The sequence below is a fragment of the Trichomonas vaginalis genome, chromosome I (genome assembly GCF_026262505.1).
Source record: "Trichomonas vaginalis G3 chromosome I, whole genome shotgun sequence".
Lineage (NCBI taxonomy): Eukaryota > Parabasalia > Trichomonadida > Trichomonadidae > Trichomonas > Trichomonas vaginalis.
In genome coordinates this window covers 17,613,099-17,637,984 of record NC_067203.1, presented here as the reverse complement: position 1 = coordinate 17,637,984, position 24,886 = coordinate 17,613,099, and the positions used below count along the sequence as shown (strand labels likewise).

The following is a 24,886-nucleotide window of genomic DNA, read 5'->3' as shown; positions in this document are numbered from 1 at the left end:
TATGTATATATTTATATATGTATATATTTATATATGTATATATTTATATATGTATATATTTATATATGTATATATTTATATATGTATATATTTATATATGTATATATTTATATATGTATATATTTATATATGTATATATTTATATATGTATATATTTATATATGTATATATTTATATATGTATATATTTATATATGTATATATTTATATATGTATATATTTATATATGTATATATTTATATATGTATATATTTATATATGTATATATTTATATATGTATATATTTATATATGTATATATTTATATATGTATATATTTATATATGTATATATTATATATGTATATATTTATATATGTATATATTTATATATGTATATATTTATATATGTATATATTTATATATGTATATATTTATATATGTATATATTTATATATGTATATATTTATATATGTATATATTTATATATGTAATATTTATATATGTATATATTTATATATGTATATATATATATGTATATATTTATATATGTATATATTTATATATGTATATATTTATATATGTATATATTTATATATGTATATATTTATATATGTATATATTTATATATGTATATTTATATATGTATATATTTATATATGTATATATTTATATATGTATATATTTATTAGAAACTGCTTCATGCTGTGTTGAGTATTGTTGAATTGGAAACTGCTTCATGCTGCATTGAGTATTGTTGAATAATTTGAAGTAGTGGTTTTGAAATCAGCACCCCTATGAGAGCGCTGGCGACCGAAACACCACTAGTAAGATTGTGTATTAGAAACTGCTTCATGCTGTGTTGAGTAAGCTTCGATGTCTTTGTAGGATAGCTTTCTGAGAGCGAAACAAGATAGTGTTGAAAAAAAATTTTGAAAATCTGAGAGACTGTGCAAGAGCCAACGACCAAAACACTACCAGTAAGATACAGCAGTAGTAGCTGCTTCATGCTGCATTGAGTATTGTTGAATAATTTGAAGTAGTGGTTTTTGAAATCAGCACCCCTATGAGAGCGCTGGCGACCGAAACACCACTAGTAAGATTGTGTATTAGAAACTGCTTCATGCTGTGTTGAGTAAGCTTCGATATCTTTATCAGACCACCTTTAAATTAACCACTCACATTCTCACTGTGGTCCATCTAAAATTTGTAAGCTTTATGACATAAAATTATATTATATGCAGGATCCCACCTATTCCTTAATATTTTTGGAATAAATGTTTTATAATATTTATCGATTGATTGTAATTTTTTGCATAAAAAAGTTTTTTATTTATATTAAAAATATATTCGGTTAATGATATTATCTTTTAATTTGTAAATAAATCTAGTAATAAATCTAGTAAAAATAGTTGGTGTCACTTTTTCGAAAATTCTGGTTTTTTCTGTTATCGAGATTGTTTGATTTTAGATCTCTGATTTCGGCAAGTATGCAGAAAAACCATATTGTGAGCAGTCTAAAATGGATAAACAGCCATTCTAGATTCAAAAAATCTTTGTGAATTGCTTTGTTATTGAATTTAATTGCGACCTTTTCGCTTAATGAGGTCCAAAATCATGGTTCCGATTTGTTCTATGTTCGCGATTGATAAAGAAAATCGCGTTTAATTTTGATCACAATTTTCCATAAAAATCGCAATTTTTTTGAAAAATCGCGACCACAATAAAATCGCAATTCATTAAAAAACGCGATTTTAAAAAAGTCGCGATTTTTCTAAAAAATCGCGATTTATATATTTAAATCGTGATTAAAAAAAGTGGTTGCGGTTTTCCCTAATAATAAATTTGCCACCTTTCTTTTATTGATTTAAACTGCCTCTCCTAAGGTGGACAATGTTGTAATGAATGCAATAAATCCTCTTAAAAGCATCAGCCTTTTAATATTCAATAGAATTTTCCACATTTAGTCCAACTTAAATAATTTATTTAGAAACAACAAAACAAATGAAACAATAATGAATATAGGTCCAAAAAGCTCTAAAAATCGAAATGATAGGATGTAATTTTGATATAACTCATGAAGTGAAGATTATGAGATAATATAATTAAAAATAATTTCGAGATATAAGGAAAGTGGCATTCAAGTAGCTCGAAAATATGAGAATGATCATTTTTTGGAGAAAACATCAAATAAAATAGTAATGATTTAAAACATGATAACAAATATAAATTTTTCATATGAAATGACACGATAATAATAACAAAGTGGAATGCAATAAGATACTTATCCAGAAACCTAAAGTATCAAATAAATTTTAAATTTTTTATCCGATTTGATTTTTCAGAAGCCTCTCTTAGATGTAAAACTTATGGAACAAAGGCATCATATGAGTGTTCATTTGTTTTTAGCGGAGATAGAGACTCCCAAAATAAACTATAAATATTTGATAATATCAAGATCGGTTTGAAGTTTTATATTGGTATAAAGCTCCAATACAATTTTTCACTTTGCAATCCTAAAAGTAATAAAATTTATAAAATTTGCAAATTTTTTTTGAAATTCAATAATACTCGTTTTTATTGAGTTACTAATTAATTATCTTTGAAGAAAGAGTGTGTTGCGCCATCAAAATGAGGTCCATGATCACTGTAGTTGTAGCGCTTGAAAATCGCTGCAATGTCATTTACAATTTCCATTTGTTTGTCTTCTGAGAACAAGCTGATGACACCATCTTTGTTGAGATCAATGTTTGTCTTTCCGTTTAAGATTGGCTGATTATTTTTATGTGTCAAACTCATGTAATATCCACCTTCGATATCAACATTAATGACTTCGTAGGAATCTTCTTTAAGCTTCTCTCCGACTTCCTTCAATGAAACTTTCTTTCCTTGTGGATGGAAGACTTGGTCGGCATTATCTTGGCTTTCGCTTGTTCCTTTGTAATTAAGGGCATTGAAAATCTTGGAAACATCCTGAATCAGGAACTGATCTCCCATTTTGTATGTGTATAAACTATAAGTAAGGGCTGCATCTTCACTTAAATTTGCTTCATGCTTGTCCTTAATGATCTTGAGGTAATTGCCTAAAGGATGGAGCTCAAATGTGTAGCCGGCTTCCTTCAAAACATTGCAGATTTCTTGAAAGTTCATTTACTTTACAAGAATAAAAATGAAATGTTAATTTTTTTATGAATTTCAAACCCTTTGAAATTTCGATGATTTTCAATACCTCAGAAAATTGAAAGCGTCAACGAGGTTAAATAATTGGAAACTTCATTATTTTAGCATTTTTATTATATTTTCCCAAATTTTTACTTTCAATTTCAATTTCTGAGGCGAGGAAATTCACTAGCCATAAAGTGATATGAAAAAATAAGACTTTCGAATTTTACCAAAATAAAAGTGAAAATAGTATATTTGCATGGTGATATTAAGGAATCAATTTGCGATTTTATTTGATACAAACTGTCTGACAAATGGATTTTTTGAATATTAAATGTTATGACTGTATTTTTATCCTATTCATGTCGCTGCTTATAATTTTATAAAAATGTTCATTTTTCTAAAAAAATTCAAAATTAAATAAATTTAAAAATTTCATTTTATTCTGGTTTTGATAATCATTAATTCTCATATAAATCTGTCTATCAGAGCGAGTATCATACCATTTAGGCTTAATTTCCAAAAATTGCAAATTGATATTTTTCATATTTGCATGATTATGTTTTTTATTTATTTTCAATGTCTGCATCTTTGAGATTTTATGATGAGTTGATGAATTTAATATCATGATTTCTTTTTAAGATCCTAAGATAATTTTCGATTTAAAAACATATTGATCTTAATATCTTACATAGTGTTAAAAAGATGAATTAAAGAGTGATTGCATTGTGCATACATAAGAACTGTTATTCTACAAAAAAAATACCAAAACGATTTTCTCAGAAAATTTCAGAACATTCAGAAAATTTTGAAATGTTATGGAAAATAAAGAAAGAAAAGGAATTTAATAAGAATGAAAAGATTTATATAAGAAGTTATTATAATAAAAAAAATATATGTTCAAATTGTTAAAAAGAAAATTTTAGTTTAAATTTAAATTGCGTCGTAGGAAGCTACTCCGAAAGAAGTCTTCTTTCCACAAGTGAACAAGTAAACAGCACCAGTTTGTACTGCAGCCCAGAATGATTCCCAGAAAGCAGCGTTTGGAAGAGCGACAGTTCCCTTGATGAAGAACATGACGAGAGCTCCACCAGCGAAGTACAAAGTAGCACCAACGAAAACAATTGTCAAGAAGATTGCACCTCCGGAAAGGCCAGACTCCTTGTTTACATCCCAGCATACGTTCATTGTGTGGACGTACATAATTGCGTAAGCAGCTTTTCCGTTGTATCTCTGTACGCCAACTGGATCGAACCAGATTGTATCCTTTGGAACAGAGTGGTTGCAAACGAACAACAATGTTGTTCTTGCACCGTTTGCACCTCCCCAATATGTAGCAGCGACATCAGCATGGATGTAGCCGTTGTTTGGAGCGAGTTCTGTGTTCATGCCGTACTCAGCGTTACCGATAACGTAGCAGTACTTGTCTGTCTCGTTCTTGAAACACTTCCAGATGTTTCCTTTCTCCATATCTGGGCACTTGTAATCAGCTGGGCAAGGGATTCTGTCTACTGGGCTGTAGACGATTGTCGCGAGTTCGTAAGCGCTTGGAGGAGCTCCCAAAGCGATGTCGGACTGCATTGTATCTGGAATTCTGTTGAAGTTGAGTTCGACTTGGTGTCCATCCTCATCGAAGTCCTGATCCCAAGAGATGTTAGCGAGGATCTGTGGATTTGGTGTCGCTGTTGGTTTGACAACTGGATACCTTGGTGTTGCGAACTTCTTCGGGCAGACCATTGAAGAGGTTGATTCGAATGAGATTTCCTGGCCACCAGTAGCAGTGTTCAAGTGGTAAGAAGGTGCTGATGAGAGTGGTAAATCGTATGGAGAGTCTTTGTCGCAGTAGACATTGAGTTCGAGATCGTAGTTGTATACACCGTTGTAGACGATCTCAGCGCCTTTGTCCATTGATCCATCGAGAGCTCTCATTGTCATGATGTTTGTTCTGACAGCGTCTGGGAAGCAGACTTTCTCTTTCTGCTCGTTCTTGTAGCAGATCCAGCCGGCTCCTGTCATGTTGGAGAATTCCTTGCAGTCCCAACCTGTTGGGCATGTGATGTTTCCGTCTGGAGCGAAGAAGTGCCAGATGTGGCATCTCTTTCCTCTGCTGGCGATGTCGAACTCCTGCTCGTCAATCTCTCTGTCTGCGGCAGAAAGTGTCAATGCGACGTGATGTGTCTCATTTCTCATGAAGAGTGTTGTCTGAGGGTGAACAAGTGGTGTTGGTGTTGGTGTCACGTCTTTGTGTGGCCATGGAAGGTAGAAGTGCCAGTCTGGGTTCTCGCCAGATGAGCAGGCCTGCTTGGTTCTCGCTTCGAGTCTGAGTGTGGACTGTGAGACTTCGACAGTGTTGTCAATACGAATCTCGTTGTCTGCAAGTGACTCGTCGCAGAGATATGTGACGTAGGCTTCGAGGTTGTCGCCACCCCTGTACTTCATCTGAATACCGGAGTGGAAGTTGTATGGATCAACAAACTGTGTAGTTACATTGTGCTCAGCTAAGCCATATGGATCGCAATCGTATTTATCGGTGTGAATTGTTACGGGCTTGCAGATCCAAAGGTAAGCGTCTTCAAATTGGTCGCACTTTGCATCCTTTGGACAGTAGATGGAGCCACATGGCTGGAAGTGCATTCTAACAGTGGAATTTCCGCCGAGAGGAGTCTCCATGCGGACATTGGATACGTAGCCGACGTTCTCCTTGGCGTTAAGCTTGGTAGCATCGAAATCGTATTCTTTGTACTTAAGTTTGCACTTTTCTGTTGGAATATCCGGAGGATCGAATGTATGAACACAAGATTCTTGTGAGGAGACCTTGATTTCGAGGTTGTACTTGTCGTCTGAGATGTAATCAGCATCATAGAACTTAATTGAGTTGGCAGGCAAGCCTTCATTACATGACCATGAGACAATTGTCTGTCTGCTGGCTTCTCCATTGTAGATGTTGTTCGTAACTGGTTGGTTAATGTCCCAGCGGTTACGAGCCATTTTCATATGATCATCTGCGATACCGTAGTTGATGCACTTTGTGACGTCTTCATTGCAGTCCCAAACAGAGGCAAGTGTTTGATCTGTGGAGTTGGCTGGGTTGTAAGAACGCTCGCATGGCTGGTAGAAAATGACGTGATGGGAATTGTCATAGACTGCTGGATACATGTGACCATATGGACCACCATTGTTATCGTGAAGATCCATGGAAATACCTTCATCCTGCTTATTTGGATCTCTCTCGTCATAATCGCACTGTGGAGAGTACATTGGTGTTGGAGCTGGAGGAGCAGCCTTTGTTGGGCAGCCGCCGGCGTATGGGAAGTTAATCTTGATTGTGGAGTACCTGTCCCATGAGAAATCAACATCTGGAGTATCAAATGCCTTCTTTGAGTTGGTTTGAGATGCATCGCAGGCAACATCAAATGTGAACTTAAAAATTGTGCTCTTTAACAATTGAACTGGGTGGGAAAGATATTGAAGGGAAACACCCTTTGAAAAATCTTTTTCATCATATGGAGCATAATCAAGATCGAATTTACTGCCAGCTGGATAGCAAACAGTGCCTTCCTTCCAGCATAAAAGCATTGAAATAAATTTATAGTTTGCAGCATAACTTGGAAGAGAACCTGCATCAGCTTCTGTGAATTCTCCGCAGATCTTAAAATAGGCTGTATAATTAAGGTCATATAACTTAAAATCAAATTTTTCAACTCCTCTGTCTTGGAGTTCTGGCATGGACCATACAGAACCATTAATGTTTGCGCCACAAACATTACGTCTGATAGGCCATTTGTTATTTACGGCTTGTGATTGTGAAAATAATAAAGGAAGCATTAATAAAATCTGAAGGTGAAGTCAATTTTGAAATAAAGCGGTTCATGAATGAAAATGAGGGTAGAAGATTTTTATTTATTGATGCAAAATTCTGCTTTGTTATGAGATCATGCCGACTTATTTTGATGTAAAATGATAAAAAGAGGTAGGGCAACGATAGGTAAAAAAGGCTTCTCTGATAGATTTCCTTGCCTTTTGGATATGCTATAATATATAGCCTAGCATGATAGGATATGATGTCAAAAGTTAGAACATAACTTAGGATCTTGAGAAAAATGAAAAACAAAAATTACATAAAAAAAGAAAAATTTTATCTAATTTGTTTTTTTGGACCGAATAAGTAATTTTATTGAATTTCAATACGACACATAGATTTTATTATTAGTAATAAATATAATGGTTTACTATTAACAAGGAACCTAAACTAATGAAAATTTGATTTCAAATATTGTATATGATTATCATAGATTACCAAAATATATTGTTATTTATGAGGATATAATATTGATTATTAGTAAATCGTATAAATTTAATAAATATACCATGAATATTGAATGAATTTCTTGATTCATAGGGGTAAAACGCGCTTTTATATGATTTAGACAGAGAATTTATGAGATGTAAATAACACAATAAAGGTTTATATTGAATATTTTCTAAAAATAAATCGAAATTATAAAAAACAATACATTTATTCATTGAAACTACTTGGACAAATATGAAACAAGCATTCAGGCAATACTTTTGAGACTTCAACGCATCTGATAATTTTTATATAACTTCACCTCTTATGCTTAGAGTGGAGGTATTGAGATCGTATAAGTATAGATGAGCTCACATTCAGATATGATGTGTGAACTTCTGTTTTCACTGCAATTTTGAATCAGAATAAACTCAAAACAAGAATAAAATGATATACTCACTCTCTAAATGTGTTCGAGATTTAAAGTTGTATGAATAAAACGATTCATCTTTCGAAGCCTCCCATTTAATGAGAGACTTCGAAAGATGAATGTATTCATGTAGATGAAATACTATATATGACCATGTGTGATACTAAAGATATCAAAATGTTCATTTTTAAGTGCAATAGAAGGGTTATCTCTCGTAAAATCTCAATTTAAGGAAGATTTAGAAAGAACTCCTTTCCTAAGTAGATAGTGTGTGGTTTCTGTCTTTTGGTTGATCAGGAACTATGAAATTAAGTCGGACAGAAAGAAGTTCTTTCCAAAACAGACTCCAAATGAGTTGTTCGAAAAGAACTTCCTTCTGTATATGGATAATTGTAGTTACCGCACTGAAGTATGTGATTGTGATGATGGAGTTCTCGATAAATCTAAAATCGGATTAAGATTAATTGAAAACTCAAGTAATTCTTTGAAATCTTGTGTTGTCTGGCACTATAATAACCAAAGAATGAGAATATTATGTTGAATGATGAGTACGTGTGCTCGGCATTCGCCGAGCGAATTGAGTTTAACGTACTATGAAAAGTGACAAATTTGGGCTTTTTTTCCTAGGGTTATGATCTCTTCCTTTCTGCTCAATACGACAGAAATGAAAGAATGAATTTGTACTCCCTAATTGATTACTACAATCTGTATCTATCTTTAACATAGAATTAGCTGCATTGTGATTTATACTCCAGAATTATTCAATTTAAGATCAACCTCGTAAATTTTAATCATATTGCACCAATACTCCTACGTTGAGATAAGAACATGATTATACATACCAAAGCCCCATATTAAAAATCAAAATTTAGCACCTCCATTATGCAACCACATTATTCGTCGCAAATAAGTATATTTACGCATATTATGATGCATATTCACACAACTCGTATACATGAAAAGTTATTAAAATCAGACAAAATTATTGCAATAAGGAAAAAAAAACAACTTTATTATATATGTTAGTAATGAATTACAAATATTTCTACAAAGAATGCTCAATACTTCATATAATCTTCGAATATTTCTTATTACAAGTTAATACATTTTGACTCGAACATGATAAACAAAAGCTGACACGCTGATTACTACATTTATGAAAATATAGTACGTTTCCATTCATCTGTTTACTTGTTTTTGTTGGAATAAAATCTTTTTTTTTTCTTTCATGAAATAAGAATTTTGCTGCGAAAGCAATATCTCTAACAATAATTAATACATTACGTCAACTCTGGAATGAGTATTTATCAAATATGATATCAAAATCAAAAATTAGTTGTTTTTTATGAGTAAAAACGATGTAAATTGATTATTTGACTAATTATCAAATACTTTGATTTTCCAAATTTTTTTCGAAATTAATTTTTTCATGTGAAAATTCAAATTGTTAATTTCATTTTTGAAATTTTGAATTTTTTTTGGAATTTTGAGTTGATCAATTCAGCAGAATTGATAATGCTATTGCTTTAGGGCATACCACAAGGTGATGAATAAAAGGTGAACATTAACAAATTATTTTAAATCACAAATATCATCCTCATCAACTTTAATTCTAAAAAGAACTGTACTGAATTATGAAAATGCATGATTTACATTATTAAAATCTTTGAATGAAAATAGTACAAGATAAGTTTTTATTCATTTTTAATTAGATTTAAACGAAAAACTACTCCATATTAAAATTTAAGTCGAGAAATCGTATTTTGTTCTTATTTGTTAGCATTTTGTAGACATTCTAATCTTGAATTAATTTGTTACATGATATTATTAACAAATTTAACTGAAAAAATATGTTAATATGGAATAAACCATGATTATATAAGCTATCAATGCTATATATACATATGTAAAAGATTCATATTAACTCAATTAACAAAAATGATAGATTTTCATAAAGGTTCAATCTAGGTTCGTCCGAAAATTTTGATTTTTATATAGAAGACATAGTTTCATATACATAATTAAATTTTCAAACAAATTTGATCATACCATTTATTAAGCAGGATAGTATATTAATTACTATCAGTATAAAAATATAAAAATGATTATATTTAATTATTGCATAATTTAGTCAAAGAGTTATAAGCCTCAAGTGATCGTTATCACCTTCAATGCACGTATACTTTATTGATTCATAGATATTTAATCTATGTTTGACATGTTGTTGTCGTCATTCGTTTTGTTCCCATTCTTCCTAAGTTAGAATTAGAGAATACACCATCCACATCATCTAATTTGGTCCTCAGCGATAGATTGGTTCATTTTGGAGGAGTCCCATCAGACAGTTTTCGAGCACCAAATATCAAATTTTAATGTATACAAATCTTTAGTGATTTATCTCTTTTATGATGAGTAAAAGGTTTCTGCTCATCAACATTTGATTTCCGACATATATGATTTCTAATTGCAATTATTTACTTTCTTTTTATAATCTAACTCTGTGACTCATACCATAAATTAATTATTGGAAAGTGTCAATATGTTTGGCACAACGCATGGCGGAAGATACCAAACCATGCAGGGAATATGATACGTTTAAGATCTCCGAACTTTTTTTCCAAAAATTTTCTATCGTTGCCCTACCTCTTGATAAAATTAACGAAATAAAGTTTTTTATCATGCTCTTTGATCGATCAAAGATTTAGATTATGTAACTGTTTTTAAAGATTATAATAAGGGTTTCGTTTTGCTAAAATTGTCACTTTTATAGCATATTTGTTTTTGGATGTTTTGCGAAACCAAAAAAACAAACTATGATATACAATGTGTGTGTAAAGAAAATACTTTATTTACTAGTTAAAAAATCATTTGGTATTGATCAAGTTATTTTTTCTGGATAAGATATTATATGGATAATTGAATAGAAAATACAATTATATAATCTTGTACCTGGTTTAATTAAGCTAATTGTCATCAGAAACTTGTAATTTTTATGAATTTCAGATTTTCTTTTCATTACTGCTTTTCTTAATAGGTCAAGTTCTTATTTACGTTATAAAGTATGATATTTACAAATATCAAGTTATCATGTTTTTTGAGAAATTATGAGAAACAAACAAAAATGAAAAAGATAGGAATAGCAATGAATAGTGATGTGGGTATAGAAAATGTAAGAGATATGAATGCAAAGCAATCAGTATTTAGGATATTGATCATAGATTTCGAAAAAAAAATGCTGCATATTGAGCAAAACTATGATTATATTATAAGGCTGTCATTTAAAGCATAATGAAACTATTCCCTTTTCATTTTAATCGAATAAGATAGTAAAGATTTTTGAATTAGCTAGAAACTGATGAGATGTTTTCACAAATCAGATTTTTAATCTCTATAATGCATAATTCACTCAATATCTCAATTTTGATATTGCGAGATATTTTTGCTATCGGTTTCGCAATTTTGACACAATAGCAAGAGGGTTCTATAAGCATTATTATCAACGTCGAATCTGAATAAAAAAAAAAAAAAAAAAAAAAAAGGTAGTGGGGCTTCCAGGGGCTGCGCCCCTTCTAGCCCCGAAGATGTTTAGTAAAAAATGAGGTTTTTATTCGGAAAATTGTTAGTCTTCTGGTGTGAATTCGGAGGACTCTTCTTGGATTGAGTCTTGTATTTCCTCCTCCTCTTCTTCCTCCTCCATTGCTTCTGGGAAGAAGTCTTCTTCTGGGTCGAAGACATTATATAATGTGTAATTGAATGACACATTATATCTTTCTTTGAGTTCGCTCCTGACAAAGAACTTAGTTCCAGGAATACAGAAGACTTCTGTGCGTTGGAAAAGCTGATGTCCTGGAACAAATTTGGCAATTAGAGACTTCTTTTTTCCGAATTGTTCAGGAGTTTCCATGACGACAGTAACAACATCTCCATCTGCGAGGTCTTGTTGTTGTTCGGAAAGGTAAAGAGCAATGATATAAATGGTTGCTGCGTTGAATTCGAGAAAGTCGAATTCAAATTGTGTAGTCGTATAGCAGTCAAACCATTTTGTACAGTTGTCTCCGAACTCGTCAATGTATTCATCTTGGTCATATCCGTAACTAAAGACTTGGAATTCGGCAATTCTCTTGTCGAATGACCGTTGGATGGAACGAGGAAGATTTTGACGAACTTGGTATAAAGTTCTCAACATTATAAGCTTAGTAAATGTTGGAAAATACTGAACTAAGACATCGCTAAGCTCAATTGGACTTGGAATTGTCTTAGTAAGTTCAATTGAACTAGCAATTGCTTTGTTCAGAACTTCACAGAACTGAGTATTGTATATAGCGTCTGGTTGTGTGTTTTCTTCGGCGTCTTTGAGATATTTAGAGCAAATTTGTTGAAGAATTTCTCTTAATTCGCTGTTAGACTTTTTGGCGGTTATTCTAACAGCTGTGCCAGTTCTTGGAGGTTGTGGGGCTTTGGCTTTGGTTAGCGGTTGAGAATTGTTAATGTTGGCTTCCATTAGACAAAAATAAACTGTTTTTTTTCGGACTACTCATAGAAAAGTTTAAAATAAACCGTTTTCGTCAACGGTAACCCCCTCTATTTTTTTATTTTATTTAATAGTTACCGTTGGCAAACCGTTCCATCTCAAATATTGAATGAACTATAAACGTTTTTTGTTTTCTATACATACTTTTTTGTCCAACGGTAAAACTTTTTACACAACGGTTTTTGAGAGTCGTAGCCGTTGACTTTTTTGTAGAGCACTCAAAATAGTACAGCTTTGTCCGGACAAGTAAGGGTCTATCGTCGCTACAGGAAAAGTTACAGGCGTTCCAAGGAAGTATACTTTGAGAAGACTTTCCCCCTTATAGAATGAGATAGGACGGTTATTTTACAAAACTGACAACACTTTGACCGAGTAGTTTTTTGTGCTGAACAAAAAGTGTCATATAAACATCTGTCAAAAACCGCTTTTTAACTTCACTTAAAATGCCACGTAAGCTACGTAAGAATATACGTAAGAGGAAGAGAGCATTGAAACATCCAATAGTAAAACTGACACCACAACAACAGTTGCAACAACAAATGCTGAATGACCCCACTATGTTGCAACAAATGTCAAACAATCCTATGCTTTTAAACCGAGTTCTTGGTGCACAGAGTGGAGGTTTAAGAGCGGCACTTTTAGCGAAAATGGCAGGCTATGGTGGAGCTGCAGACGGAACAGCTATAACCCTCAAAGTCAAATGAATTTGAGTTCACTCAAAAATCAAATAACAGATGTCAAAAAGTCAAACATAGACATACAGAAGCAAATAAGTGAAAACGAAAAGAAACTAGAATATGACAGACACACAAAGAAACTAAATGAGTTAAACGTAGAGAAAAAGAAGAAAGAAGAACAACTGAAAGAACTAAGTACAGAGGAATATGCGAAAAAAGTGTCAGAAAAAGCAGCAGAAGTAGCAAAAATGGAACAAGATGTCATAAATTTGAAAAACCATACTACTCAATATAAAATACTGAAAGATGAAGAGATAAAACAAAAAGCCCTGAAGACATATATGGATAGCGATGAGTATAAAAAGGAAGTTGAAGCAAATGTAAAGGCAGAAAAACTTTTACAGTTGCAAAACCAAACCGTACAGTATGAAAACTTAGCACAAGAAAGTAAAAATAACGACGCAGCCATGCAAAAGGCAATGAAAAGCGCAGAATATATAAAAGCTAATAATGACTGGTTAGATGCCCAAGCCAACGCTAAAGCAGCCCAACTCATAGGGTCAATAAGGACAAAAATACAAGCGGATGAAGATAGTTCAAATGAAGCTTTAACAAATGCTGACTTTAAGAACGCTTTCGAAGCTCTTCATAGTAAGGTGAAACAAGTGAACGACTTCTCATCTGGAAAGAAACTGAAGTCTGAAGGTTTCGACAAAGAGTTAAGAGAAGTAGCACAAAATATGACGAAAATAACAGATGCAGCAACGAGACAGGCAGTTCAAAGTGCCTATGACGCCGTTAGAGCAACTGTTGTGAAAAGTCAAGAAAAAGAGTTACAACAGACCAAAACAGACCTAGTAAATGCTTTCTTAAAAACGAAAAGTCAGGTAGGACATTATGCTGCAGATGGAACATATGTGCCAGCTGGTGGAACTTATATACCACCAAACCCTCCAAGAGAAGCACCTGCACCAGGACTACCTAGAACATTTACATCGTCACATGGACATAGACACAGGCATGCACCAAAACCAACACAACAACCAACAGTTCAAAATCCAGCACAACAACAACAACCAGCACAGCAACAACAACCACAAACAGAGCAAAACCCTGCACAACAACCACAAACAGAGCAAGGACATAAAAGAAGTAGAGAACAAGGAAACCAAGAATTCTTAAAAATGCTTAAAGAAGAGTGTGGTTTCCCAGATACTATTGACTTTAGTGACAGATATAAAGAAGCTATTGGAAAGTTCAAGGATGGAAATACTGACCCGAACCTATTTAGCTTTATGACTCAGCACCAAATGGGATATAATTTCAAACCTGGAAATACAAGCTCGCTAAGGGATATGATTTAATAGCATATCATCAAATGACATGAACGAATTTACTCCGAGATATTTGATGTCAGAGCTAAATGACAATACAACTTTCGTCATGAAACGTTAAAAAATAGAGACGGAACGAAAGAACAAAAGCTTATGAATGCGGATGACGTAGATAGGGAAATTGTTGAAAACGGTCTCGGAATATATGAAAATGCCAGCAGATGAGGTACAAGAAACTCCACAGGAAGAACTAGTTCAGATACAACCAGACATGGAAGAATAGTTCAGCAACAACAGCTAGAAGAGCCTGAAGGAAACGAACAAGTCACTCCTTTGGAAACTAACTTCACAGAACTAGATGAAGATTTGGAACAGCCGAAAAATCTTGACCTCAACAAGAGCATGAGGTGAATATGGAATCTTTCCAAGAGTCTAAGAAAGATTCGGCTGACATAGTAGAAGAATATCGAAAAATGTTTGCCGACATACAAAAGACTCCAGCACCAGATGAAAATATCCAGCATAGAATGGAAGAACTGAAAAAAAATGTACACAAATACAACAACCCTTTTTACTTACGAGCATTTAACGTTCAATCTTCGGATGAACTCGGTGAAATAAAAGGTTAAATTTCAAGAAAACATATAGAAATGAAACATTGTTTAAAGTTCATTCAGAACCTAACCAAGATGGAAACAAACCTACTTTTGTTTCTGCAGACGATGGAACTACAATGAGATGGGGTCATAAAGCTAACCCGGATAGGTGGTTCAAAACTTACAACCACAATTCAAGAAGTTGTAGACGCAATGGAATTGAATGGTGAACGAGACATAGCTGGTATTTTAAGCGCGGCTTTAATGCCATTGAAAGATATGAAACATGCAGATATTTTGGACCAGTATGAAATGAACATGGCTGATGGAAATATAACACCTGACGTTCTAGAACATTTATCTCAAAGAACTACACAGAACCATAGAGATGGTATATTTGGTGAAGAGTTTAGAAAGAAAGTTAGGGAGAGCGAAGGAAGAGAACCTATTGTACATGACCTTGCAAACGAAAGTTTTACAAAATGTCATAAAAAACTTACTTTGCAGACAATGAACTGAGAAGGGATGAATATTTAAGAAAACTCAAATGGACAGTACCAAATGAAATGTTAGTATTGAAAAACATGTTCCTTGAAATAAAAACCAACTACAGAAATAAATGACGCAAGACTGAAAGATTGGGTAAAAGCTTTCCCATTCACAAAAGATATAGTTGGTAACATGGAAAGAAAACCAGAATGGCTACAAAAACATATATTTGGAAACGAGCATATTCCATATGGACAGGCACTGTTTGAAGAGCTTGAACCGGAAACTCAGGAAAGAGTCATGCAAAACAATACGCGAAGACTCAAATACAGACTATGACAAATTCTTTCTTAGGATATAGGTTACCTGAGATGGGCGACCAGAGCCAAAAGGCAAAAAGGACATGGGAAATTTTGCAACATACTAGATGAACATGAGGCAAAGATGCAACAACTTGAAGCAGAGGGCAAGTTACCAAAAGCGACACCAAAGAAGAAGAGAAGAGTAGAACAAAGTGAAAGTAGTGAAGAACAAAGTGAAGTAGTGGCAATGAAGGAAAAAGAAGAGTTAAAAACTCAGTCAGGAAGAAAGTAAAGCTTGGTCCACGTGGGTTCTATTATGACATATAAATCCAACTATTCTATATTTTTACTCATATGAAATGTACGCCGCTCAGAATATAACGCCAACAGTTTTGGATGCTATGAATGGAAATGTTTCCGAATGGTATAACGAATGCGACAATGCCATTAGAAGGTCAGAAATAGTTCCTGGAACTTACGAATATACAACTGCTGTTTCTTATGGAAACGTAGGTGAGTTTGGAGAAGGTTCTTCAACAACAGTAGATATTGCTTGCGACAGGTTTCATATAATTTCTATTGACAACTCTTTCTTATACGTGGAACAAGACATTGAAATAAAACCTTCTGCCAAGTTGTCTGACAAGAAAGGTTGCAATGGAATTTTCTATGTCGGATACCAATATGCTCCAGAAGTTTTCATGGGATATAAGATATATTCTAACTCTGACTTAGTTCAAACAGTAACATGGGCAAACTATGAATGGTTCGCTTTGAGAAACTCAGTACAACCACAAGCTAGAGAACAAACAGACCAGTATGCAACTATTGAGAAAATAAGAAGACTTGACCCTAACGTTCCAGGAGTTTATGTTAACCTTTCTGGACAAACTGCAGCAGCAGTAACCAAAGTAAAACTGAAACTTAGAGTTCCTTTGTCATCTTTCCTCATCTTCAGGTTTTTAAGATACTTGCCAAACTGGGCAGGAAAAATTTCTATCGAACTTACTCCAAGCAAAAATAACTTAGTCATTGCACCAACACAAGACCCATTCACTCTTACAGAAGTAGTGGGAACAAATAAAATGTCATTCGCCGACTTTTGCAAAAACAAAGTTGACTTAGACTTTGGTTTCTCAAACCTCAACACTGAAGTAAACTATTATTTCAATGCTGCTGGAGATGCTTGGGACCCAGTTAAGTTCACATGCGAAAAATTTGAATGCAAGAGAATAGAAAGCAGACTTGCAGTCTATATGTTGGACCCAGATATTTCAAATGCTTTAGCTGCCAAATATATTGCAGTTCCACTTATGTTCCCTATACACCAAATATCTGTCAAAGACTTTGCAGGTGAAGTTGGAAACCAAAGTGCTGACCCAGGTGCAAGAACAGATATTGCTTAACAACTGCAATGAAACATGCAGATACTATGTTTGTACTGTTCAGACGAACTATAAATGACTATTCTTGCTTCTACAACCCTGGTATTAAATACCATATAAACATAGATGGCAAATACTATCCAAGAGAAGAATATTCTACAGTTGAGGATATGAGGTCATACAACTTGACATTAGATGCTATGAACTTTAACAACAACTTCACAACAACCATTAACCCTGAAATGCAAAGTTCTATTATGCCATATGTGAAAGTATGGACCATACAGGAGTCAAAAAACTCAATATACAAATGGAGACCGTTCAAACTTTTGGCTTGGCATTCCATTTGCTGACTCAGAAGACTTTATGGGTGGTATTTCAACTGTTGGTACAGTTCAAATACAATATACTGGTGACAGAGACGGTCCAGATGAATTGAAAGCAAAGAAGTTTACAAAACCAATAGCACTTTTCACGGAAGATGCTCTTTTGAAGATTCGTTCGATGAAACCTGCTGGGGCTCCTCAGATTGGCATAACGACAGCTTCCATCGAGCAGATTTTGGCAGCAGGTCAGTAAGTTGTTCTTGAACTGACTTCTCTCCGTCAAATATTGACAGTACGCCAGTTTTGACATAATATTGTATTATAAACTTACCTTTAGTAATATCGGTCAGTTTTGTTGTTATATTTTTGTCTGTCAAGAACTTTCACCATCTCGGTTATACCAACTTTCTTTGCTTTATGAAAATATTTAGGTTCAGCAAAGACTGCTATTCTATAACATTTTCCATTGTTTGTGTAAAGAACTATTCTGTCAATGTATTTGTATTGTTTGTGTGTGTAAACTTTGTTCTGCTTCAATTCGAAGAGATACTCGAATACGTCCATCTTATTATTCTAAGTAAAATGTCATTTCCGAAAAATAAAAGCGTAAGTGTTTCAAAAGGTTTAATGGCGGTGGCAGATGTGAAGTTAAATTCACCAACTCAAACAAACAGTCAAAGTGTTTGTCAATGTCAAAGAAAGAGATGTTGAAGTGGGGAAACCATACGAAGACGAAGATGGTATAACAATGTTCCTGTAAAAGAACAACCAACATATCCTGAAGTTAGCAGAGACTTAAGTTCTGTTGCAGATATTCGAAACGACTACCAACAACTTAAAGACAAACTTAAAACTCAGGAGAAGATTTGTCAAGCTTTAGGTATAATGTTAAACTTGGTCGAACACAACCCTGTAAAAGTGAACTCATATGTCATCGCACCTCATGAAGTTTTGAAAGAACTATTGAAACTTTTGACAGAGGCAGACGATATAAACATCAAAGAAATAGAACCCGACATTGCTTGCTGTGGTGTTTCATATAATGTCATTGACAAGATATACGTTATGAAAGGAGGTGAAACGTTGAACTTAAAATATAGTTTCCCAGACGTCATAAAAATATTTGACGACCACAACATTTCATTAAAATTTAGTTGCTAAGTAAATGGCAGAAGACATAGTGGTTTATACTATTACGACTAAAAACCCTGAGTCATATAATTCTATAACAACAAACTTACAAAGTCCTCAAGGACGATATTGTAAACTGACCTTAAACACGATGACGACTAAAGCCTGTTTTGCTCTTTTGACACCAGAAGACTTTGTTGTTGTGAATGGTAAAAAATACTTCTTTGAAGATACTTACTCAGATATACCACCAACAGGTTTTGTTGACTTATTTAATACTTTAAGGACGGATGTAACATGTGCTGCAACTAGAGCAGGTTTCATTATGTTTGGATGTCCGACTGAGTTTACTATAAACGATATGAGCTATAATACAAAACTTATATCTGGTTTTTACTACCAACATTTCCTATAACAGGAAAAGGTGTCATACAAGGTTTGTCTATTCCATTGACTTTAAGTACACCTATTTTATATATTGTTTCAAACTTAGGTTCAAAGTGCTATTCGAATGTCGACAGAAACTACTATGACCAAAAGATACTCATGCGTATAAACAACACTTTCTCTGCTGGTTTGCCTATTGTTCATTCGAATGCAGAGTTTTCAGCTTTAGTAAACTCAAACACTTTAGCAAACATAAACTTAACCTTAGTCGACGCAAACTTTGTTCCTGTAAAACTTTTATGTCCGATGTATTTGTCAATGACGGCAGAAAGTTTCGAATTGGAAGATGCAACTGGTGAAAGTATTGTATTACAAGAACAACTTCAACAACAAATAGCTCAAGAACAACAAATGCAACAAATGGAACAAATGCAACAACAAAGTCAAGAATAAAAAAAATATTTTTTTTATTTTTATAAAAAATGTACAGAATAGATGTTTCAGATTTTTATGACTTCCAAGCATTCAGAAATATGTGTCCATTTAGAGACTATAACAAAGCAGTCGAGAATTTGAAACGTTTAGTCATTTATGTTGACTCTGCCCCAGAATGTTATGTCATGAAAGAATGGGATGTTGTCTTTAACAAACCAAGAGCAACAATAGTTTCAGAACAAGAATGTAGACAAAAACTTAAGAAAATAAAAGTCGTACAAGTTGGCATGAAGATGTTAGATGCTTGGGATATCTTATTGTCAAAGTTAGAAGATTTTTCAGTTCGAGGTATAAAGTTCTATACACCTTCTCCAAACTTCTATTCTATCTTCACTGGATATAAATACGAACAAGTAGAATGGAAAGAAAATGTTATAGAAGCTTGGTTAGACCATGTCAAAGAAATTATATGCAATGGAAACGAAAAGGTTTATGAGTATATCTTATGTTGGTTTGCAAACATCTTACAACATCCAAGTGCTAAAAATGAAACTGCTCTCATCATAATTGGAAAACAAGGAACTGGTAAGAATACTTTCTTTACAGATATCTTATGCAAACTGTTAGAAGGTTATTCGAATCCGAATATGACAAACTTAGAAAACATCTGCGGTAAATTTAACTCCTCAATAGAGAATATGAAACTTATAGTTTGCAATGAACTTCAAAGTATAGATACAACAAAAGTTTTGAACTCAGATGCTTTGAAGAGTCTTATAACAGACAAAGTTGGAGTTGTTGAAAGAAAGTATAAAGACCAAAGAGTTTGTGAAAATGTTGCAAACTTCGTTATGGTTTCAAACAATGCTGTTCCGATGAAGTTAGAAAGTTCTGACAGAAGATATGTAGTTGTCAGAACGTCAGAAGCTCATATGCAAGATACAGAATATTTTGACGACTTAGCAGAAACTTTGACACCTAACTTTTACAACCACTTGTTCTCATATTTCATGACATTAGATATTTCTAAGTTCAATCCAAGACAAATTCCACATACCGAAGAAAGACAAACGTTGTTAGAAGCAAACAAGAGTGTTTATGAACTGTTTATAGATGAAACTGACTTTGTGTCATTAGATGAAAGGTCATTGTACGATGAATATAAACAATATTGTCAAGAATATGGTTATATGACAGCGTCTAAACGAACATTCTTGGCAAATGTCAAAAATCTTTTAGATGTTCAGAATGGCGTATATACAAAGAAAAATTTTTCTGAGTAAATTTTAAAAAAATATTTTTTTATCCGATAGAAAAGATGACAAAATTCATCTCAGTAAACAAGTACATGACAGAAGTCAAAGAAGAACTAGACCCATTCGCATATTTGAATGTTTACTTCTACCATTTTGAAAAGTCTACATTTGACAAAGTTTGGAACATCGAACCAGTTAAGTTTGCTATTGTGACTAAAAATGGTGCGAAATTTGAAGACTTAGACATAGAAGGTTTGTTACAGTCAAAGAAAATTTTGACAGAAGGTTCTCAAACCTTAAAGAAGGCAAAGCATACAAACTTGTTATACCTTATGAACCAAAGAAAGCAGACGACTATGAATATTATGAGTCTAAGATAGTTGAAGTTCAAGGTAAGTTGGGTAAAAAGATTTTAGAGTCTAAGCCAGTGTTTGCCCTAAAGAGGAAGAGAACATTGACATTGACCCAGAAATGTTCTAAAAATAAAATTTTATTTTTACATGTCAAATTTCTTTTTCTCTGGAACTGGTTCAGGTTCTTTCTTCTCTTCTTCTACTTTCTTTTCTTTCTTTTCTCTCTTCTTCTTCTTTTCTGGTGGGTTATGTCAAACTTCTCAGAACCATATTTTGTAAAAGTTCTTTGTCCTTTATAGCTCTTCTATTCTGTTTTCTATTTCATCTTCAAGAACAGCGCATGTGCCTTCTTTGCATTCTAAGAACTTTTGTTGGACTTCATCTTTCCAATCGGCGTCATCTCTGTCAACAAGTCTGTCATTGACAAATTTTAAGACTGCTCTTTGTAATGTTTTATGGTTCTTGTCATATTCCCAGAAACAGAACTTTAGAACAAATTCACCTTTCTTGTTTACACTATGTAAGATTTTATGGTCGACAGATGTTTTGCTGTCAAAAAGTTTGTCTCGAATATAGATAGCGAAATCGCTAGACATTTTCTAAAAGATAAAATTTTTAATTTTTCTAAAAATATGTTAGAAAAAAAGTTTGCTGACATTGACAAGAAATTTGAGAATGTTTTAAACAAGAACAAGAGGAAGTTAGAAAATGCTCAGATAAAGCCTATACATGACAAGTTCTTATTTGCTCAGAATGGTATAACAGGTCTAATTGCACCACCTGGGTCGGGTAAGACTTTCACTTATCTTAAAATGGCTGCACAACAACAAGAACTAGATGAGAAGAACCCATTCTATGAGTTAGTTGTATTTGTAGTACTTCTGGTCAATTTGACCAAACCGTCAATTCGTTCAAAGATATTATAAAAAGTCTAAGTTAGTATGTATAAAAGACTCTGAGTTGTTAGATTGGATAAAGAAGTACCAAAGAAGAGTTTTGAAGTATAATGCTATAAATGAGTATATAAATTCGAAGTTTAAAGACCCAAATGAGGAAATGCAGAGAATATTAGAGAAGAAACACTTCAGAAACAAACAGAAAGAGATAGAATACATTTCGAAGAAATTGCAATCGTACGATTGGAAGACTTACCCTCATAGATGTCTTCTTATTTTAGATGACTTTGCTTCTCATCCTTTGTTAAAGAACAGAGAACAAGATATGTGTCGAATTCTTAAGAAGCTCAGACACTTTAACATCTCAGTTGTCATTTGTGTACAGACAGCAAAGAGTTTAAGTAAGGATGTTAAAAGAATACTTACTGATATCATACTTTTCCCTGGATTGTCCGAAGACGATTTCATGGAACTTATGAAAGAGTCCATGGCAGGTAAGTTTGACAGACATGAACTATGGGAGAAGTACAAAGTCATACAAGACCCTCATACTTCTTTCAGAATTCATATCTACGCGAACAAAGTTCAAATTGTAAAAAGTCAATAAAAATATATTTTAGGGTAGAAGGGTATATCTACCCCGTTTTCTACCCTCATTTCTACCCCATATGTCCTTACTGAAAAAGTACGTGTTCCATATGTCATTTTACTCAGAATTTTACTCAGAATTCAATAAAAATATATTTTAGGGTAGAAGGGTATATCTACCCCGTTTTCTACCCTCTTTTCTACCCCAGTTATTTTATAAGCGTTTTACATGGTAAACATTGTGAATTCGTGAAATTCTAAACAATTTCGTAGCTTCTATTTCTTCTGTCAGTACATCGAATGTTTTAACTATGCCGAATGTTTCTTTATATTTCTTCTTGACATCAGATAGAAGGAAATCGTCAGCTGTTGGATAGTTTTTGTTCAGAAATGTCAACATGTCCATTTTATCTTCTGCTGGTTTCTCTACTTCTTTCTTTAAGTCAGCATAGTCGTTTCGCATACGTTCTATCTCTTTGACGGAGTAGTTATATTTCCTCATTGCTGCTTTACATTTTGAACATTGTGGGTTCATTTTAGCATTGTACATTGAAATCTTACCTGCTAGTATGACTAAGGCGTCAATTGCTCTCTTTAACTCAAAAGTTGCGGGTTTTATCTGTTCATTCCATATCTTACCTCTTCTATCTTTATCTCTTATCTGCCATACACATTTTGCAACTAACGAAACAAAGTTGTCGTAGGTCTTAAACTCCCCAGATTTGTATATGTCAGAAATGTTTTTATATACCATATCGCAATCTTTGTCCATGACTTTGTGGTTGCAATGAAATCCAAGAAACTCATAGTTTACCTTTCGTATGAACTTCTTAATTTCTACTGAGTCAGTTGCTTTGACTTCTATTTCATCGAATTCTGGAATAGTGAGCTTTTGTTGTTGGATTTCAGGAAGTTTAGGTAGATGGTCAATAATATCCTGCATTTCATAAAGATACTGTTCATTTGTTTCATCTTTCGCAGTGCAATCTAAATCTCCTTGGAGAAGTTCTTGCTTTATCTTCTGGATTGTTGTTTCGAAAGTATATGAAGAAGGAATGAAGCTTTTCATCTCTACTAACATTGAAGTTGGGTTCATGACTAAAGAGTTTGGTGCTGTTGTTGCTAACATGTTCTTACAATAAAAATAAAAAATATTTTTTTTAAAAAAACCAACTTTATTTTTTATTTCGGGAAAACTCATGAAAATTCAAGAGGGTAGAAAAGAGGGTAGATATACCCTTCTACCCTAAAATATATTTTTGGGTGTAAAAGTGTCATTTTTTTCATGTCAGAAGACTCGAAGGTGCAACACTTCCAAAATACCGACGAACTCAGAAGAGCAGCATGGCAGTATGTTCTTGACAACTTCTTTGAGTTCTCCAGGAACACCTTGGAAAATGCTGAAGAACTCCGACACAGAGAATTTGGAGAAATTGCACTCCAATACTACCTTGACAAACAAAGGGTAAACAAAGGGTAAAATAAGACTAAAAACTTAACGTTTAAAAAGTGACATTTTTATGAGCTCCGAGTCACCGAGAAAACTTGGTCAGATGTTAGCAGCTTACTTCCCTGAGGAGGATGGAAGCGTTACATACGTAAGGTTCAAAAACAACGAACCTGGAATTGCGTACCAAATTCGCAATTACATGACCATGGAAGAGTACGAAAGGTTCCTACAAGAGAAACCAGCTCTAAACAACTCAGAAAAGAAAGAATAAAAAGTTTAACTCGTAATTGTTTATTTTTTTACTTGTATGGGCAAGCTGCAAGAATGAAGTCGACTATCTCAGTCTTTGTCTTGACCAGTTGGACTGCTCTTGCGAGTACGTCTGTTTTGCGGTCTCCAGCTGTGTCTGACCTTCGTAATTGCGCATGTTCTTGAGAGCTCCAGCTGTAAATGGTTGTAGGATGAAGAGTCTCTCAGACTGCTTGAGGTAGTCTTCACGGTCACGAACCGAATCTGTGGTACGAGTCGAATCGGTCGATTTGAGGGAAGAGACTGAAAGCCTGTCGTCTTCCATAGGGGCTGTGGCATACTCTTTGCGTAAACGGTTCAGACCTTCCTCGAACTCTTGGTCTCTCTTGGATTGAGATTGAGATTGGAATTGCTGGGGTGGAGCTTGCTGGAACATCCAAGGGTTGGGGAAGTAAGGCATAGGCTGAGGAGGGTAGTTCGGGAAGCCTTGTAGTGGAAATTGGTAGTAACCTTGAGGTGGAAATTGGTAGTAATTTGGTGGAGGTACTTGCTGGAACTGAGGTGCAGGGGCTGGTGCTTTAGGTTCCTCTGGTTTGGGAATGGGCTCGGTTGGTGGGACGTCGGACATTGTCTTGAAACAGTACA

The 24,886-nt window shown here is 33.8% G+C and overlaps 8 protein-coding genes and 6 pseudogenes across 14 annotated transcripts, besides 2 other annotated features; 8 read left to right on the top strand and 6 right to left on the bottom strand.

Moving 5' to 3' along the window:
- Positions 1–2,568: 2,568 nt before the first annotated feature.
- TVAGG3_1003180 (uncharacterized protein) lies at positions 2,569–3,126 on the bottom strand (the record flags this gene model as incomplete). Its single annotated transcript, XM_001306752.1, has 1 exon — positions 2,569–3,126. The coding sequence occupies one exon, from the start codon at positions 3,124–3,126 to the stop codon at positions 2,569–2,571; it is 558 nt and encodes a 185-aa protein (XP_001306753.1).
- Positions 3,127–3,999: 873 nt separating this feature from the next.
- Positions 4,000–6,984, bottom strand: TVAGG3_1003170 (mannose-6-phosphate receptor family; the record flags this gene model as incomplete). The annotated part of the gene is made up of 1 exon (XM_001306753.1): positions 4,072–6,963. The coding sequence occupies one exon, from the start codon at positions 6,961–6,963 to the stop codon at positions 4,072–4,074; it is 2,892 nt and encodes a 963-aa protein (XP_001306754.1).
- Positions 6,985–8,400: 1,416 nt separating this feature from the next.
- Positions 8,401–8,448: a mobile genetic element.
- Positions 8,449–11,367: 2,919 nt separating this feature from the next.
- Positions 11,368–24,886: part of a mobile genetic element that runs on past the window's edge.
- On the bottom strand, positions 11,476–12,357 carry TVAGG3_1003150 (uncharacterized protein; the record flags this gene model as incomplete). Its single annotated transcript, XM_001306754.1, has 1 exon — positions 11,476–12,357. One exon carries the CDS (start codon positions 12,355–12,357, stop codon positions 11,476–11,478), a length of 882 nt encoding a protein of 293 aa, XP_001306755.1.
- TVAGG3_1003140 lies at positions 13,532–15,780 on the top strand (annotated as a pseudogene). The gene has a single exon. A coding segment is annotated over exon 1 (2,249 nt).
- On the top strand, positions 16,187–17,035 carry TVAGG3_1003130 (protein of unknown function, DUF4106 family; the record flags this gene model as incomplete). Its single annotated transcript, XM_051254349.1, has 1 exon — positions 16,187–17,035. A coding segment is annotated over one exon (849 nt), but the record flags the coding sequence as incomplete, so codon positions are not given.
- TVAGG3_1003120 lies at positions 18,124–18,657 on the top strand (annotated as a pseudogene). The gene has a single exon. A coding segment is annotated over exon 1 (534 nt).
- On the top strand, positions 18,779–19,467 carry TVAGG3_1003110 (annotated as a pseudogene). The gene has a single exon. A coding segment is annotated over exon 1 (689 nt).
- On the top strand, positions 19,497–20,329 carry TVAGG3_1003100 (uncharacterized protein; the record flags this gene model as incomplete). Its single annotated transcript, XM_051254348.1, has 1 exon — positions 19,497–20,329. A coding segment is annotated over one exon (833 nt), but the record flags the coding sequence as incomplete, so codon positions are not given.
- TVAGG3_1003090 lies at positions 20,768–21,185 on the top strand (annotated as a pseudogene). The gene has a single exon. A coding segment is annotated over exon 1 (418 nt).
- TVAGG3_1003080 lies at positions 21,202–21,654 on the bottom strand (annotated as a pseudogene). The gene has a single exon. A coding segment is annotated over exon 1 (453 nt).
- Positions 22,115–22,561, top strand: TVAGG3_1003070 (protein of unknown function, DUF4106 family; the record flags this gene model as incomplete). The annotated part of the gene is made up of 1 exon (XM_051254347.1): positions 22,115–22,561. One exon carries the CDS (start codon positions 22,115–22,117, stop codon positions 22,559–22,561), a length of 447 nt encoding a protein of 148 aa, XP_051079921.1.
- On the bottom strand, positions 22,757–23,623 carry TVAGG3_1003060 (organellar and viral DNA polymerase type B; the record flags this gene model as incomplete). Its single annotated transcript, XM_051254346.1, has 1 exon — positions 22,757–23,623. The coding sequence occupies one exon, from the start codon at positions 23,621–23,623 to the stop codon at positions 22,757–22,759; it is 867 nt and encodes a 288-aa protein (XP_051079920.1).
- Positions 24,063–24,263, top strand: TVAGG3_1003050 (uncharacterized protein; the record flags this gene model as incomplete). Its single annotated transcript, XM_051254345.1, has 1 exon — positions 24,063–24,263. The coding sequence occupies one exon, from the start codon at positions 24,063–24,065 to the stop codon at positions 24,261–24,263; it is 201 nt and encodes a 66-aa protein (XP_051079919.1).
- TVAGG3_1003040 lies at positions 24,292–24,869 on the bottom strand (annotated as a pseudogene). Its single transcript has one exon. A coding segment is annotated over exon 1 (578 nt).